Source organism: Bactrocera latifrons, unplaced genomic scaffold (genome assembly GCF_001853355.1).
Source record: "Bactrocera latifrons isolate USDA-ARS-PBARC rearing strain unplaced genomic scaffold, ASM185335v1 scaffold_8, whole genome shotgun sequence".
Taxonomy (NCBI): Eukaryota; Metazoa; Arthropoda; class Insecta; order Diptera; family Tephritidae; genus Bactrocera; species Bactrocera latifrons.
This window is the reverse complement of record NW_017537489.1, coordinates 2,367,883-2,385,502: the sequence shown is the minus strand read 5'-3', so window position 1 is coordinate 2,385,502 and position 17,620 is coordinate 2,367,883. Positions and strand designations below refer to the sequence as shown.

Sequence of the window (17,620 nt, the reverse complement as noted above, 5' to 3'; positions counted from 1 at the left end):
CCGCTGTCATGGATATAGGATAGGGTTATATTTTATGGTACCAGAGGCCAATAAATACGCTTAAGTAAAAACAACAAATTTTTTTCATATTAATATATTTTTAAAATATTTGTTTTTTTTATTTTATTTAAATAATAATATTTCTTGCAATAAAATATAAATTTTTGCGTAAAAATTATTAATAATTCTTAATATCAATTATATAAACTTGATGTATATTTTATAAAAAAATTAAAAGTGTCAGGTATTCACTGAGAGTAAAACATACATTTATGCCTACATACATACATATATTCAAATGATAAAGACCGTTTTCGATTTACCTGATCTATGTTAAGTTACCTCTATTAGAATTCGGTACTCCCATTGAAAAATTTTCATTTGAAAGCAACAAAATAATATCCTTATAGACAAAAATATATGACCGCATTTAATTAGAGTATTATTTTTCTGTATGTCAAATATGATTAATTGCTTCTTCGATTCGTCAAGGTTTGTGAGTGTATTTGTACTTTTCAAAATTAATATTAAAAAATGTATAAACTGTAGTCTTGATATTATTATTCTTCGAATATTAATACAAAATTGTGATTTTTTAAAGTGACAACACGATTTAACCACTTCTTGTCATATATACTGGCTTTTGGTAAAAACTAAATACTTATAAATATTTATTGTGTTGGCGAACACACGATTGCTTGGATGCTCTTGGGCTTCGACAAAACGGTGTCTCATCTTTAAGACTTTATTTTACTATAAAATATTAATACCCACGGTAAACGTTATTATTATTCGAATGTTTTGCAGTTATTCTCTCGATTCTTTATGATTGATTTGATTTTCAGTTTCGAAGTTTCCATCGACTTTCAGCATTGGCTATAAGAAAAAATAAATAAATGGTGGATCAATAAACCTATGTCTTCTCTGTAAATGTTCTAGATTCAGGCTGGAACTATTAAAAAGTTATGCTGACAACATTGCGGCATCCTATTATGTACATACACATGTATATGGCAACAGACCCGAATTAAAAGCTAGGTCTTACAAGTAGTCTATTAGTAGTGTCTATTAATACTACTGTGTTCAAATTAAAAGGTGACTCAATTAAGGATATAAAAGCTGAATCGAAGAAGGCTCTGATGCTCATTATGACAGAGGATTTTTCCAAGTGCTATTATGACTGGAAAATTCATTGGCATAAGTGTATTGCAGCGGAAAGGGATTACTTTGAAGGAAGATGAAATGGACAAAATTCACATTTCATTTTGATCACAGTAGTATATGTCTTTCATCAAAGCTTATTGCTTTCGAAATACCTCTTATATTCTCCTGAGAGCTTAGGTACACTCTATACTATAATTCTTAGTGGTATCTCTAAACGAACTTCGCTTTTTTAACTTGTTTGCGTTTGTCTTAATCGCTTTATCTCTCAAATCTAAATTTTGTAAAAATTTTCCTTCTTCAGAGAAAACTATGCTAATTTCGTCAAGGAGTATTTATTCGGATCTTTTTAACCCTCCAAGCTCCATTAAAATTAACAATTTTTACGGACTTTTAGAAAAGCTTTTCAAAACTCTTCTGCTATAATGTTTTCGAAAACTCAGTTCAATGTTTTTTTGAATACTGTAGTTTTCATATAATAATTAAATATAATTATAAAATAGTTCTAAAGACAATGTCCTTTCATGTTTTCACGTTACTTACATAACTCCATGGCCGACGTGCTGGACTTCGTAAATCTTCTACTTGAAAGCTGCAACGAGTTATCCGATTTAGTAAATCTAAAAAGGTGAGTGGTTAATACTATATAACTACAATTTTGTTAATTAAAGCATACAAGACAGTCTTTCATATAAATAAAATATAATATATATGGTACGTAAGTAATGACGTCCTCGGTATTTCGAGAGAAATATATCGTATTATGAATGCTTGATATATGTTTAACTCAAAGCAAGAAAAAAGTCAACTTCGGTTGCCCCCATGGTTTATTACCGTTCACAAAGACAAAATTTTAATTACAACTACTAGTTAAAGGAAGAGGAAGACCTCCGCTCCGCTAAAGATATCAGGTGAAAAAAAGATCTGACTGCTCATGGTGTCTCGAATTGGCACAAAATTGCTAAAAGAAGAAACGATTAGCGCGCTATGGTTAATTCGCTACAACCCCGTAAGCGCTGTCTACACCATTAAATAAGAAGAAGCAGACGCTTCCTTTCTTTTGGTGTTGCAAACATTGTGGCAAACTTAGTATGCACCGTTCAATGTAAAACTGGCTTTTATTTGCCAATATATTATTTATAGCGAATCGAACAGACTACTACTAGCTTAAATCGGATAGATTAGTACAACCAATGGAATATAATAGCAAGCCATTTTAACATTATAGTAGCTCTACGCATAATCTGTAGTTTTGAATTCAACTATATAAGTTTTTCATTGTTTCCCTTGAAAATTTTTTAACGATACGAGAGAAGTGGCGAATCTTCTATCGCGGCTCCTTTATGATAGTTTTAGGTTTTTTGTAACTTTGTTTTTAATAAAATAATAATTTTGTCTACAGTTTCAACAAACTTGGCTCGATCTCTTTAATAAGTGACTATCAAGCACCGAATTAAAATATACAATATTATTCACTCAAAAAATCCTTTATAGGACCATTTCACCCCAGTAGAGTTGTATCTGACATTACTATCCGTAGCATACGGAAGCTCACTGACGCATAACAAACAAAAATTTTGAGAAAATGAAACTTCCAATCACCTTTTCTTTATCAGCAATAGCACCTTCTTTTTCACAACCAGTAATATGAATATGATTAGCCCCTGTGAGGCATTGTAGACATCCGTGACCGCAAAAAGCAGAACATATTTACTGTTATTGCCAACCATGTAACTGATAATCTCCAGTAGCCAGCCAATACCCATTACAATGAACATGCGAAAGAAGAGCCATACACTGAAAGATGCCAGCAAATGTTTACTTTTTATTAGTAAAAAAGCAATAAACATGAATCTGGTCATATGAATAATACAGTACTCACTTATTTTGCTGTGAACGCAAATGCCTTTGACTGCAGTCGCTGCGTGAAAAATGTTGCAGCTCCTTACGTATTTCATAGATTTTATTTGCCGTTAAGAAAAATATGCCAATATTGAAGATAATCAGCAGTAGGCAGGGTCCATGGAAATAAATCATCGCTGACCAGTCGTCAACTGGAAATTTGTATAGTATTAGATATATAAATAAAATGAGGTTATATCACGTTTAAGGCTATACAAGTATATCAACCACTTACCTTTCAACCAACAGTGTGTATCCCCAATGCCTGACTTGAGTTCATGTGGTAAATTTGAAAATTGCAAACTGGCTGTTATTATTGTCATCAACGCTGGCATGCCCCAAGCATAGAGTGAGTAGTAAAGAAACCGTTTACGCTGTGTTAAGTTTCGCACTGCACCTTGGGTCATACAGAAATTTTGCCAAAGATCGAAGCAGATCACATTTAGCCAGAAGAAGACGGCAGTTAGGAAGAAATATGACACGAAACCTGTTGGAATAAAGTTTTAGACTAACTGGAATTCTTGTATATTTTATAGAGTGTAGGGGAACAATCCGGAAAGCCAATTAGTTTAGAAATTTCATACAGATCAAAATTTCTTCGCTAGTTGAGTGGAATGTCACCAATTTTTTAAACATCTTAGATGAAGACAGTAACGTGTTTTTCAATAAGACCGAGGCGGCTAATGTGTCGTTTGTGGCGCCGTCCTGTTGACATATATTGACCAAGTTCATATCATCCAGTTCGGCCAAAAATATTCGGTTATCATTGAGAAGTAGCGATTTCCATTCACAGTAACGTGCCGGTCTTGATCATCACCGAATAAGTACGCCCCAACGACGCTGCCGGCCCTTAAACGGCACCAAACCGTATTTTTTCGGAATGCAATGATGACTCATGGAGTACGCGTGGATTGCTGCCGGACCAATAATACATAGACACTTACTTCCGAATTTCGGTAGTGATCATAAACGTGAAAGGAGCGGAAAAAATATGTTATATATGCATATTTACTAATGGATATGACGCGATGTCGTCATTATTCAAAAGATTCCTGAATTGGCAAACAATAGAAAGACAAAATCTATCTGTATTATTTTGAAAGGCATTTCTCTAAGACTTCTATCGACTTAAAAGAGGATTTTTATGTCCAAAATCCTACATATATATGTACTTCTTAGTTAAAATTTTAATATTTAAATGTTTAGTGATCTTATAGTATGATAAGCCATAATTCGATAAAAGTAATTACAATCGGAATAGCAGAAGGTCTGCGAAGGAAGAATGCAGAGAGCTTGGAATTTTCTAAAGAAATTCTGGAATTGGATCAATCAGATCATACTATATATTTTAAGTTGGGTACGATCGAAGTTTCTATATCAAAAAAAAAAAAAAAAAAGATTTCCTATTTAAATAATGCAAAACCTTGGAAAAACTTACCGATTATAGCGCAAGCAAAAGTTTCAAATTCTGAATGCAGCATATTGACCAAAACAATGAGCGTCGTGCCAATAGCTAACGAAAGTAGATAACAAATCAGGCATTTCGTATGCAAGTTCCACAATTCCGGTATGAGCCAATAGATCAGGATGGTGACATAAAGAAATGGAGCCGAAATCAGCATGACTGGAAAGGCAAACAAAATGAAATGTAAGCACTATCACACTCCCTTCACTTTCTCGGTATCTTTCGCTTACTTATCGTATTCAGCATGAGCGTTGCTGGCTCTTTATAAACAACCGGACAATTCATCGGATTCAACACAAACTCTTCACTCGTATTATAGGCCTGCAAGCAATAATCTCGCCTCGAGTAATATTTCGCATCACCGAGGCGCAACAATGTGCCATTCTGTAACAAAAAACCGATAACTGCTTCACTTGAAGAATGCGCAGTCGCAACTTAGGTTTACATACCTCAAATAACTCCCACTGATCGTCTTCGTATACATGTGGCATTAGCATATAGCCACCTTCGCATGGTATCCCCTGCTGCACCACAAACTCATCCAGCAGATGCATCACGACCCGACTGCTGTTTCGCAATGTTACATTCAAAAGTGGCGTGTATTTGAGCTCCTGATTAAGTACTTCTTCACATTGAGGCGTGGCAGTCGCGCTTGTCTGATACATATCCGCTCTTGGGTGACAGCAAAACTTCACACATTGCTTGATCTTGCACACACAACCGCGTACATGCCTCTCCACAGGCTTACGCTGACCTTCGAAGAGCTCAATATAGTCATATTCGGCTGTTAGATGTGGCGGCACCAATAGCCCTTCATAGAGGTACGATCCATTGGCAAATTTGCTACTATCGGTTAAGGCGACAGTGTCTTCGAATACACAGTTGGCTATATCAGCTAGAGTGCTTTGATAAAAGATAGCGGCTACAATTAGCAATTGGCAAATACGCGTCGTCATTTCATCGGTTTGTGGAATTGAAAATGGAGGTGTTCCTCTCTGTAAGTTTAAAAAAAAAACCTTTAATGCAAATTATTGTATTGGGAAGCTGAAAATTTTCATTGACTCAGACTCATAACATCTCAGGGAAAATTGACTTTATATCCATCATAAAAAAGTTTCATAGTTTTTTTTTCTCTTTAATAAACCATGTAAATGATTCGCCCATAATATATTTAACTAGCGTTAGAAACAATTGGTTTGACTAGTTTGCTTCACTATGTAGCGTGTATGTAGTGTGTGTTGTAGTTTTTAAGTAATTCAGAACATATTTCTCAAATAACTCATAGTTCGGGAATTGATCAGCGATAGATTACTCGATGCATTCGTTTTGTCAACACCTTCTTCAAATAACTACCAATTACCAACATAATAATGCCAATTTACTTTTGAAATTTTATTCGGAAAAGGTTTTCCATAGTGTAGAAGAAAAACTGATCGACCCTTACATTAATTCAGCACTTACTAACCTTAAACTCGTTAAGTAAATAATTGACCATCAAAAGTTAATAGTCAAGAGTTCAGGCGCTTAGTATTGAAGGCGCTCAAACCTGCTCATTGCTGTTTCGAAAGGATTTTTCAAATATAATTGATAATCTTTGTGGTTAACATTTGTAATAAAGCTACAATCAGCTTTTGACCATCTATTTCACACGTCCTAAAACTCAATTCCTTTAACACTTTTTCATGCCCTTGTGGGGTTTTAAGGGGAATCAATTTACTGTCTTATTAAATTCTACAACAGCTCTAGAATATTGTCCTACATTTTCAAGCTGATCCGAGTAATAGTTTCGAAGATTTGAGAACTTAAGGTTTGAGAACTTATACGCTCGAAGCTTGCTAGGCTAAGAGCGCTGTGTTTAAACGCGCTTTTCTCGAATCTGTGTGTTTGAAGTCGGTTGGCAAGATTTCTCGAGAACTACTCAACCGATCTTCTTGAAATTGAAGAAATTGACTTGAACTTGGATTTTAACAAAAACACATATTATTCACTTTAGATTATCATGTAAGATCATGCGGAACATCCTTTTTCCGAGGAGTAACGGAAAGCACCATCTCAAGTCGCTAGATTGAGAAGATATTGCTTTTAAAAGATCGCTGTATGTATCAAGTATTTGCGAATGGTATCAGACCATGAATTGTCTCAAACTAATTGAGTTAATTTCTGAGATTACAAATCATTATCTAAGTGAAAGACAGACGAAAAACCATCGACAATAGTTTAATTGGTCCCTAAACTCAAAGTTCGAGAGTAAAATTCGCATCGTCTACTTAGATCTGAAGAAATCTTTATTAAATTATTAAAATTCAATTAACTGCGGTTAGTTCGGAAATAGCCTAACCGCTAGAGTACAATTTGTATTACTATTATTTTTATTTAAAAGACCTTATTGTTAAATTTATATTTTCTAGTAGGTCCTATCACGACACTGATTCTCGCTCGTAGGCGTGTAGGCGTTGAACTCGTGTAATAATTATATTAGTCAGCGCACAAATTAAGCCACCAACTCGAAACTGCCTTTTTATTATATACCGGCAAGCTTTGACTGATAACAGTACTCTGTTCGAAGCTTACAAATGTTTTTTTTTATGAGTAATTATGCGATAATGAGGCATAAATAACTGAAAATGCGAGTGACAAGCGAGCCTGCAGTTAATGAAAAAAGTATAACGGAAAAAATGCAAAAATAATTAAAATCAGAATAAGAATGTAAATGAAGAAACGCTTTAGAACGCTATTAACTTGGATTGCTTGGGGAAATTGATATGAGTGGATTGAAAAAATACTAATTTACAACAACACAGTGAGCGCTGTTTGGTTGTAAATTATATAATTTTTTTTTATATATAAGTAGGTGTTATCTAAATATGCAACCTTCATTTGGTCTTGTAAGGATCCAGTAATCAAGAGTTTATTCAAAGAAACGAAACTATATTTATCAAACACTTCCTAGCCTGAATGAGTAACATCCAAGAACTATAGTATATAAGCATGTTTTTGTTACAGATGTTAAAATTAATGTTTTGAGAAACTCTTGAATCATTTCTTAAAAAGCTCACACATTTGCGATACGCAAGAATGTAAGCTGCACAGCTGCCTAATCCGTTTGGCTAAGCAAACAAATATTTCATACCAGAAATTTATCAAGTTCAAGAGAAAAATATTAGGTTTACTCAACGATGTATTTCTGCGTTGCTATTTGCTTAACTTTAAATTAGTAATCGATTACCGATGGTATTTTTCAGTAGCACGACGTAATGGAACTTACAGCAATAATGCAAAAAGTATAGTATTATGTAGACGATGACAGATTTAAGAATTTTAAAGTTTTCTAACAAATTTTGTACTCTTATATAGGATTATCTATATTCAAACGAACAGGATGACGAGACGAATTGAAATCCAGATGACTGTCTGTCCGTCCGTGCAACATTTATTTTGATGAAACTTGGTAAAAATGTTCCTTGGCAAAAAACTAATTCGAAGTTCGTACATGGACGTAATCGGACCGCCACTTTTAGATAAAATCACATATCTTCGGACAACCGACCGGCTCGACCGATTTCAACCAAATTCAGTTCGTAACATTCTTATATTACTGAGTGAAAGTTTGCGAAATCGGACTAACATAGATAAAATTGAGCGAATTTCCTCCAGACCTAACCTCATATCAACTCTGAAGGCTATATGTGACCTGGTCTATGAAAAGGGAGCTAACGTGCGAAAACTAGTTTTCTGGGAAACAGCTGTTAAAAAAAAGCATCTCATCTTCCATCCGAATCAACTAAAAAGTGAAGTTTTTGACACCTAAGCCCCCTTTCCGCAGACCAGGTCACATATAGTAATTACCGATTGTTTGTTTGTAGCAAAACTCTTAACGCCGGGGTCATGAACTCAAGCCGTTCGGTCACAGCGATCGCCTTTATTGCCTAATATATACAACAGGGTATTTATATGTACTCATATTAATATTATATGTATATTTAAAAATGGTTTACTTTCTTATCGTGCCTGTGCAAAATATTTCATAAACTTTAGATTAAAAGTTGATGAGGAATAAATCCCTTTGTACTTTCTTTAATATAGCTTTTTTTTTTATAAAATTGCTAATTTTTGGAGGCTCTTTATTGCATGTAAAATATGTTGTTATCAGTAAAAGAAAATTTTTTTTATGAATTAGCGCCTTTAGTTTATTTTATCTTAGTTGAAATATTTTACATTGCTGAGTGTTTTTTATACTTTGTGTGTGAAAACTTTACTTAAGTCCAGTTACTATTACTTTTTAGAATTTAGTTGGCTAGGCATCGATTGTACTAAATTTGGCAACTCGTTCGTTCCTTGAGTATAACAACGGTAAAAATCTGTTTATTTTTTCTAATGCTTTCTTCTTAAAATTTCCTAGACATGTACTAATACATTAAGGATAATGTTTCACCAGCCAACTATTATTAATTTCCACCCTATGCTTTAGATCCTTATCTTGTTGAAATATTCAACTGGTATTGAGTTCTAAATTATCCACTTAAAGTGTCAGTTTATTTCTAACAGCGACTTTTACTTGTTACGCTCCACATCACCCTCAATAAAAGCTAATATCGTAACCACAGAGTAGGCAACAGCTCTCCGAACCATTACGTTGCCGCCATCGTGCTTTAGAGTTTACACTAAATTCTTCGGTGTCTTTCAAGCCTTAGTTTTGCTTTTTCTTCTATCACTACTAAAAATGTAAGTAGTGTAGTGGAGGTACCACTCATCTGGTAGTAAAGCCGTTCTTTGGTGAGTTCTAAACCAAATTTCCTTTCTTTTCTGAGATAAGAAGCTTATTGTTTAGTGTTCTGCAGTGGAATCTCTTATTATTTAAAGTTCTTTGTATTGTTAATTAATAGATGATCTTTTTTGACCTATTTGCTATGTGTTTGGTTCATTTTGAAGCAGGAAATTTTGAATATTTGTCCGCTTTTTTGAGAATCCAGCTGACGTTTCTACACGATAAGTTTCTCGCATGACCACTGCGCGGCATAATTCTTTAGAACCACTTATTCTTGAAGTCGGTACCGTCGTTCGACTCTTCGTGAAAATTTTAGTTTTTTGTGATTACAAGTAAATAAGATTAGAATAAGCTTTATCTTCACATTTAAAAAAAAAATATCTGTAATTTCAGAACCACGAAAACAGGGGGTGTATGTAGTTGGACATTTGTCCGCCACTGTATATCAAAAAACATTGTGCGTGTCAAATCATTTCAGCATCTCCGCAGACAGTTAATGGTCAGTGTGTGACCAAAAGAAGTATTAACTGTTTTTAAGGGTGTATATGGGTTTACGGGTTTCAAGAAAATCGATTTTTTTTATCATCTTATTAAATTCTACAAAACCTTAAGAATATTGTCCTAAATTTTGAACTTGATCCGAATAATAATTTCGAAGATATAGCCTTGGGAATTTTTGCGCTCGAGGCTAGCTAGGCTAAGTGCGCCGTCTTTAAACGCGTTCTTCTCGAAACTGTGTTTTGAAGTCGGTTGGCAAGATTTATGGAGAACTACACAACCGATCTTCATGAAATTTTACACAGGTCTTTTAGATACTAGACTTGGTCAAAGATTTTTTTTTATTGAAATTTTTAATTTTTTGTAAAAATGTCTGCCAAAAATCCAATTTTCAGTTTTTTCCTTCGTTCAATTTCTAAGTTAAAGTTTTATTATAAACACGTATTTTTTCACTTTAGCTGATCCTGTAAGGAGTTATCCTGCCAATGCGGGCCCATATTCTTTCCAATGGGTCACCGGAAGTAGCGTCGCACTGGCCGAGTTTAGAATATTTGTTTCCAAAAATTTCAGAATTTTTTTTGTTAATATGTAGTGATGTTTGTAACAATAAAAAATTCTAATAAAATAATTCATTTTTTATATGAGAACAAAATTGTTGAAAAAAAGCTCTTTTTTACCCCAGGAAACCCATGTAACCCCTTAATGGAATATTTTTTCTAAATGCCGAATGAACGTACAATTAAATTGTTATTGTGTAATACAGTATGTATTACGAACTGGACTGGTTCTAATAAATTGCTAGCGTTTGCCAAGTTTTGGTTTTTCATTAGAACAAACTTATATTGTCTAGTATCTACAGCACATGTTAGTATTTTGAAAGTTCATAGAATTGTTCTACTACTGGGTAATTACGTATAGTAAATAAATACTTATCTTATCAGAGCCAGATGTTCCCACAATAGATTCTAAATAATTATTTCTTATATTCTTAAACCGGCATACTCATAACCACTCATTTATGTTAGATGAATGTGGGTACTAGGGTGATCTCAAATTTTCAATGTCTGTCACTTCTCAGATTATAACTTTGACCGTTTAGTTTTTTAATATACGGAATTTCTCTTCATTAATATTTAACTATTGCTAAATATACTAACGATCTAAAAATTTTGGAAAATAGTAATTTGTGGGGTTTAAATTTAACTAAAAATAATCAACAGCTTATGACACTACTCTAAACTTGAGTAAAAGTAGGTTAAAACTTACAAAAACAGTAATTAATTATAGGCGAGATGCTTTATTTAATTTAAAATTGGAGTAAGGCGTTATATTCACTTACATGTCGGTAGACACATTTTAATAATTAAATCAATATATAAATAGTGGATTTACTGAAATTAATCTACTTCAATAAAATGCGATCAATTTTAAAAAATTTTGTCCGAATTCCAGGAAGGTCTACAAAACAAAGGTATCTGAAGTAGAAGAAGATTTACTGCTTAAAATTATCTGCCATCCAAAAACCAAATAAAAATACTACGACTGCAAATTAATACATGTATTGGTCGAAGGACCAGTCAAAATTTGGAGTTTTTAGCAAAATGGTGGCTTCTCAAAAAAGTCGTGTCACTTTAGTGTGGGGTCAAAAATCGAAATTATTATCAAAAATATTATCCCTGCGATTATTAGAAATTTTCGTTTTGTACAAATTTTCTCTGACTCTCGTAAATATATCTGAGAAGGTCGTGAAAAAAAATTTTCGTTTCAGAGAAGCTTTCTTCACCGACTCTGACAGCTTTTCGAGAAAATCGCCTTAAAACTTTTCAGATTACATTAAGTTAGAAAGTTCTCAAATATAAAGCTACGGTCAAATGTTAGTATTTTTGTTAAAGAAGTATACTAGTGCAACCTGATTATAGCCAGGGGAGTACCTTTAGATGCACTAGGCTTGTTAGTTATGTATATGGAGTCTGGGGCTAGTTCTAATCCGATTTTATTGATACATACATCATAAATATACACATAAATACACATACATCGTTATAAGACGCTCTTTCAATTATATTAAGATAACTCACATACCAAATAGACAGTACAAAGTCACCTGGAAAATTGAAAATTGTTGTATTATGTACGTGGGATCAACCTATTTTTGACACAGAGACTTACCATTGACAGAAAAGGATTACCCTAGAATTTCAATAATATATCTCAGACAATGATCGATATTGGCGGTGAAAAGCGAACTAAAAGCATTTGAAATGTCAATAGATGTCGTTGCAGTCGAATATTTCCAGTGCTACGAACAAATTGTGTCTTACCGTATATACATACATATGTACATAAGTATTGTTGGAAAAGTGAGATTTTAAGCTTCATTCAACCAAAATAAAAATAAATTCGAGGAAGTGGAAAAAAAGTTACAGCTGCCCAAAAATTAGTGAAAATAATGAAAAAATTCGCTATATTTTGAAATTTTTGTAATAAAAGGGGAAGAATGCCACGCAAGCCGCAAATGAAATTTGTTGAGTTTACGGAGACGATGTTGTATTAGTTCCTGTAGCACAATAAAGGTTCGCTCACTTCCTTTCTGAAAATTTCGGAATTTCGATTTACACTGAAAATGTCTGTAATAAAAACATTATTTGACTTCCATTGCAACCACCCTAATATACATATGTTGAATATGTGTGTGACAACTATTTGGCTGTAAGGGGGATTTATGCACTTGGGTATGTGTGCTTCTGTTCTATACGACACGGATTTCTTTCAGCAAAATGTTTATGGCAGCAGATTTTAAGACAATAATGTCTCTTGCTGAAAACTTTTAAATGTAAACAGTTGTGTGCGTAAGAATAGTATACAGAGAAAAATTTCAGGCTGGAATTTGCGTTACAGTTTTCATTCATATTTTTTAGACTTATGAACAAAAGTAATTAAAAAACTCACAGTTTTACTCTCGTCATAATTACTACTCGTGTTAGTATTCAATTAAACAAACTTAGCTTTCGAGACGAATAGCACGACGGCAGTGACTCAAATTTTACTATAAACAAATGATAAGAGTAGTGTTGTTGTGCACGCTGTATTATGAGTAATAAAATGCCGAGAAGAACTATCGCAGATAACCCATTATACATTTTTATAGAACTTGGGGATTATTATCTGTGTTTGTTGCATTAAAAATATTTAATTCAAGTCAATTATTTATTCTATTTTGATCGCCCTTACAATTTAAGAAGCAAACAAATTTAGGCTGGCGCCATTTCTTTAACCCTTAAGTGCTCTCAATATAAAAATTATTTGTGTTTTTTTTTGTTGTTGCTGCCAAATGTAATTTCTTGTCTCATGAGCTGTATTTTTGACACATAAATCTTCTTCGAAAATTCACCAGATCTTGAGAACGCGTGAAGTTTACTACTATTTTCAGACGGTGTTGCAAGTTTTCTGGACGAAATTGTACATTTAAAATTATGAGGAAGAAATAAATATGATCCAGCGTATGTGTTTTTTAAATTTTTCCTGTTTTTTCTTTAAAATTTTAATTGTATCAATTTCCTCTGCTCATTTTATATTTATTTATTTCTGATTTCAGCAGTCAGTAGGATAATCTTTTTTAATTTTGTTTTGTTTTTGCATTTTCTGTTCCCTAGAATTAATGTAGAAACCAACTTTACCATTGGAAGATTTTGAAAAAGGCCCAAAAATAATAATACCGCTCGACGTTCTTAGCGCCCGGAGTGCACACTTTAAACGCGTTTTTCTCGAAACACAATTTTTTAAACTGACGGAAATGATTCCGGTCGAACTACTCACCCGATTTGCTTAATTTTTTTTTTTAATGTTCACAAAATGCCTAACTATCGTCTCTATATTTTTTATAATTTACAATATTAACAATGTTATGACAAAATTTATGTAAAAAAATGGGGAAAATTAAACAAAAAAAGTAAATTACTTTTTTATTTATCAACATTTCTTCATGATTCTAGTAGGGACGATAACCATTCACGTACTTTTTAAGAATAAATTGCCATTTCTCCGACAGATCTCAACAAAAAATTCCGAAAAAATTTGTTTATACACTACACGATATACCACATATGATATATCACATACATATGTAGATGAGAAAAAAAGTTCTATTGTAGAATAAAAATTTCTATAAAAACAATGTCAAAAAACAGGACAGACCTACTCCTACTACCCCTTAAATAAAAAAAACGAATTTTTGTTTTTCGCTTGGTACTTTGAAAAATAAGTTCTTAGACACCTCTAAGAAAGTGAACAAATATTGGTTAGTCAAAAAAGTCTTTTCATATTTCTAATCAAACTCCAATTTTTTTTTTATATCTATACTAATAAATAAATAAACAATAACTTGTACCATTTTGGTCGACCACTTTTTTCCGCTAGAGACATTATTTCATCAGTTAAAGATTTTTATAATTTACTCGACATACGATAGGTTGACCAGTACGAAATTTTCAGAATGTGGGATTCTTCCCTTTTTTATACAAAAATTTTAAAATATTTTAGATTTTCATTCATTTTTGAACCACTGTAACTTTTTTCAACTTCCCCAAATTTGAATTATTTGGTTAAATGGGCTTAAAATCTCATTTTTTCAACACTATATGGTATGATACAATGTGATTGGTAAGACTTCAGATATACGACTATAACGGCATCTATTGACAAAATGCGAAAAGACTTTTCCGACAACCCAATATTAGCCCTTAATTATAATAGAAAGTTCTTCCGCCTAAAGATTTCTAGTTTTTTCTTATTATCAGATAGAAAAATTCAGATCTCATTCCATAGATTTTGTAGCAAATTGAATGTTCTACAAAATGGCATCCCATGATTTATTTGAAGATCATTTGGGTTCCAAAAAAGCATGATTGGTTCTAAAATCACTAAATTTTCGAATTTCACATCGTGGTGTTAATGTCTAATTAGATTTTGAAGAATAAATTAAGAATTTAATAAAAATTATAAACAAAGTCTTACTATTTTTGCTCAGAGTAGTATTTATACATATTTTAGAAAACATTAATTTTTTTTTAGAAAAAAATAATTTTTTTTAGAAAAAAATAGATAAATATTTGTCGAGTTATTAATGACACTTTAATAAAGGCGCTTCACTGCTGCAGTGATTCCGGCTTTAGGCGTGGATAAAACCTTAAAAAAAATTCTCTACTACACGAGACTATCCGTACAAGAAACTATGACCCAAGCTACATCCAAAAATGACGGCGTTTTAAAAAATCTAATTTTACCCAACTTTTGAAACATTTCACTCAAGCAAATGCGAAATTTTTTGAACAAAAGTACTTCAAGAAAACTGAYGGAACTACATAATTGAACTAAGCTTGCAACCCAAAACTATTTCATATATCGATTTAATATTTTAGTATTTTATTTGTAAAGTTATAACCTATCAAACTATGAAGAGAGACTATTTTTTGTTTCAAATTTCACACGAAGTGTGCGCCTTAAAGCAGGCAGTTAAATCACACTCTACAGAACTTAATCTTACTGAGGGCGCAATCGTTGAATTATTTTTAGAATATTCGCTTAAAATCATGTCAAATATTTTAATATTTAATTCAAAATTTAATAGATACTTTATCTGATTTTAGTATTTTTAGTATTTTTCTTAACTGTTCGGAACAATAATCGGAGGCTTAAAAAATGTAAAGCTTGCCACATATTTGAAAATGTTTAATAAAACAAAAATTAATATTTATAACAAAAAGTTTCAGTGAATTTTTAATTAAAAATTTTTGGAAAAGGTTGCCACCTGTTTGTAAATTATACTTAATTGAAATAGATTGAAAAACCACTTAGCACTATAGAGTAACAAACTGAAATAGTTTAAAAAATTTTATTGTTGAAATAAATTTTGAAAAAGGTTGCCACTTAATTAAACAAAAATGTAATTGAATTTAATTTATGTTCCATACATATATACTATATGGTTCAATACCAGCTTTAGGTTGCACATATGAATTTAAAAGCAGTTAACTGTTGGAATTATTTTGACAGAGGTTGCCAGCCTTTTTAAACACACAGTACAGATAAGTTCATAAACTGAAATAAATATTATCTTATTATATCAGTTGATATTAATCACTTAAAAGTATGTACATACATAAGTATGTTTTTAAATTTCATAGCAGTATTTATAATCAGCGATGCAATTATCACACTTCAGCTATCACAAATCAATTTTATCGTTAATAGAATATGACAATAATAGATAATGACTAACACTTTTTAAAGGTTAAAAAAATTTAATAAAAAAACATTCAAAATAAAATTAAGTTGTATTTTTTGTTTCAATTCTTCAAAAAATTTTCTACTATAATTCCGCCATATTTAATGAAAGTTTAATTAAATTTTCTTGAATTTATCTATTTAATTTTTTTTTTATACCCTGAACAGGGTGTATTAAGTTTGTCACGAAGTTTGTAACACACAGAAGGAAGCGTCGGAGACCCTATAAAGTATATAGTATGATCAGTATGTTGAGCTGTGTCTGTCCGTCCGTCTGTCTGTATATAGACATATAGACGAACTAGTCCCTCAGTTTTTAAGATATCGTTTTGAAATTTTGTCATTGTCATTTTCTCTTCAGGAAGCTGCTCATTTGTCGGAACTGTCCACATCGGATTACTATAACATAAAGCTGCCATACAAACCGAACGATTGGAACCAAGAGCTTGTATGGAAAACTTTCCCATTTGACAAGATATATTCACAAAATTTGGTATATATTATTCTCTAAGTAATCTCCGAAGATATTGTTCAGATCGGTTAACTATAGCATATAGCTGTCATACAAATCGAACGATCGGAATCAAGGGCTTGTATGGAAAACTTTCGCATTTGACGTGTTATCTTCACGAAATTTGACATGGATTACTGCTTAAGGCAATAACATAATCTCCGAAAAATAAATGTTCAGATCGGATTACTATAGCATATGGCTTCCATATAAACTGGACACATAGTTACTAAAAGAAATACACCAGTAAAGGCTATATTAGATTCGGTGCAACAAAAGCTAACGTTTTTTCTTGTTTTAATTTTATTTTATTAATTTATTTTTCCAATATTTTTGCATCGAAACATATTAAATTTCTCAATTTCAAAATAACAGTTTTCAGCACTCACATTCAATCAATATTTATTCACGCTCTATTTGCAAGAATCTGGATATTCATCCGCGCCGCCGGTATTTGAGTCGCAGCCTCACTTACAATAATATTAGCAACTAATTTCTTGCAGTACAAATAATTCTCTTCACAAGTATTTACATATATTTTCACCGCACGGATAATTATTGTTCGGCAAATGTATGTGTGGATATGTCTTATTAGGTCCGTAAAACACTTAATTTATTTCCCGTTATTTACGTTATGAACTACACCGTCTGTTCAATGAATCGTAACTGTTCGAATATTACTTTGAAATGGAGCACTCAGGCCCTATCAAAATTCGCACATGTATACATACATATGTATGTACACATATCGCGGTATATGCATGTATTATTATAACTGTATGGATGGATTAATAACATTGTGTATGTGCAACTATATGTATGTATGTAGGTTGCAATAATTTATCTAAATAATACATGCTTTAAATATATACATACATATGTGTTTATATGTGCAAGGTGTGTTCCAAAGTAAACAGGACTTTTTGAATCTAGCGCCCCTGGTGGCTCTATATGTCGACTGATGTGTTAGAATTTGCTATCTTTATCGATTATGCAGTGAGAATTTGATGACATTTCATTGATAAAAACCATTTGT

The 17,620-nt window shown here is 32.3% G+C and overlaps 1 protein-coding gene across 3 annotated transcripts; it reads right to left on the bottom strand.

Moving 5' to 3' along the window:
- Window positions 1-753: 753 nt before the first annotated feature.
- LOC108976688 (probable G-protein coupled receptor Mth-like 10) lies at window positions 754-17,232 on the bottom strand. Of its 3 annotated transcripts, none has more exons than XM_018945935.1 (9): window positions 16,974-17,232; window positions 4,978-5,523; window positions 4,759-4,912; window positions 4,502-4,687; window positions 3,299-3,550; window positions 3,044-3,215; window positions 2,764-2,982; window positions 1,705-1,781; window positions 754-876 (listed from the first exon to the last, which is right to left on the bottom strand). In XM_018945935.1, exons 2-9 carry the CDS (start codon window positions 5,482-5,484, stop codon window positions 842-844), a joined length of 1,602 nt encoding a protein of 533 aa, XP_018801480.1. In that variant the 5' UTR covers window positions 5,485-5,523; window positions 16,974-17,232; the 3' UTR covers window positions 754-841. The 3 variants fall into 3 exon arrangements, with proteins under 3 accessions (XP_018801480.1, XP_018801482.1, XP_018801483.1); XM_018945937.1 differs by having other exon boundaries at window positions 2,764-2,958; XM_018945938.1 differs by lacking the exons at window positions 754-876; window positions 1,705-1,781 and having other exon boundaries at window positions 2,760-2,982.
- Between the last annotated feature and the right edge of the window lie 388 nt (window positions 17,233-17,620).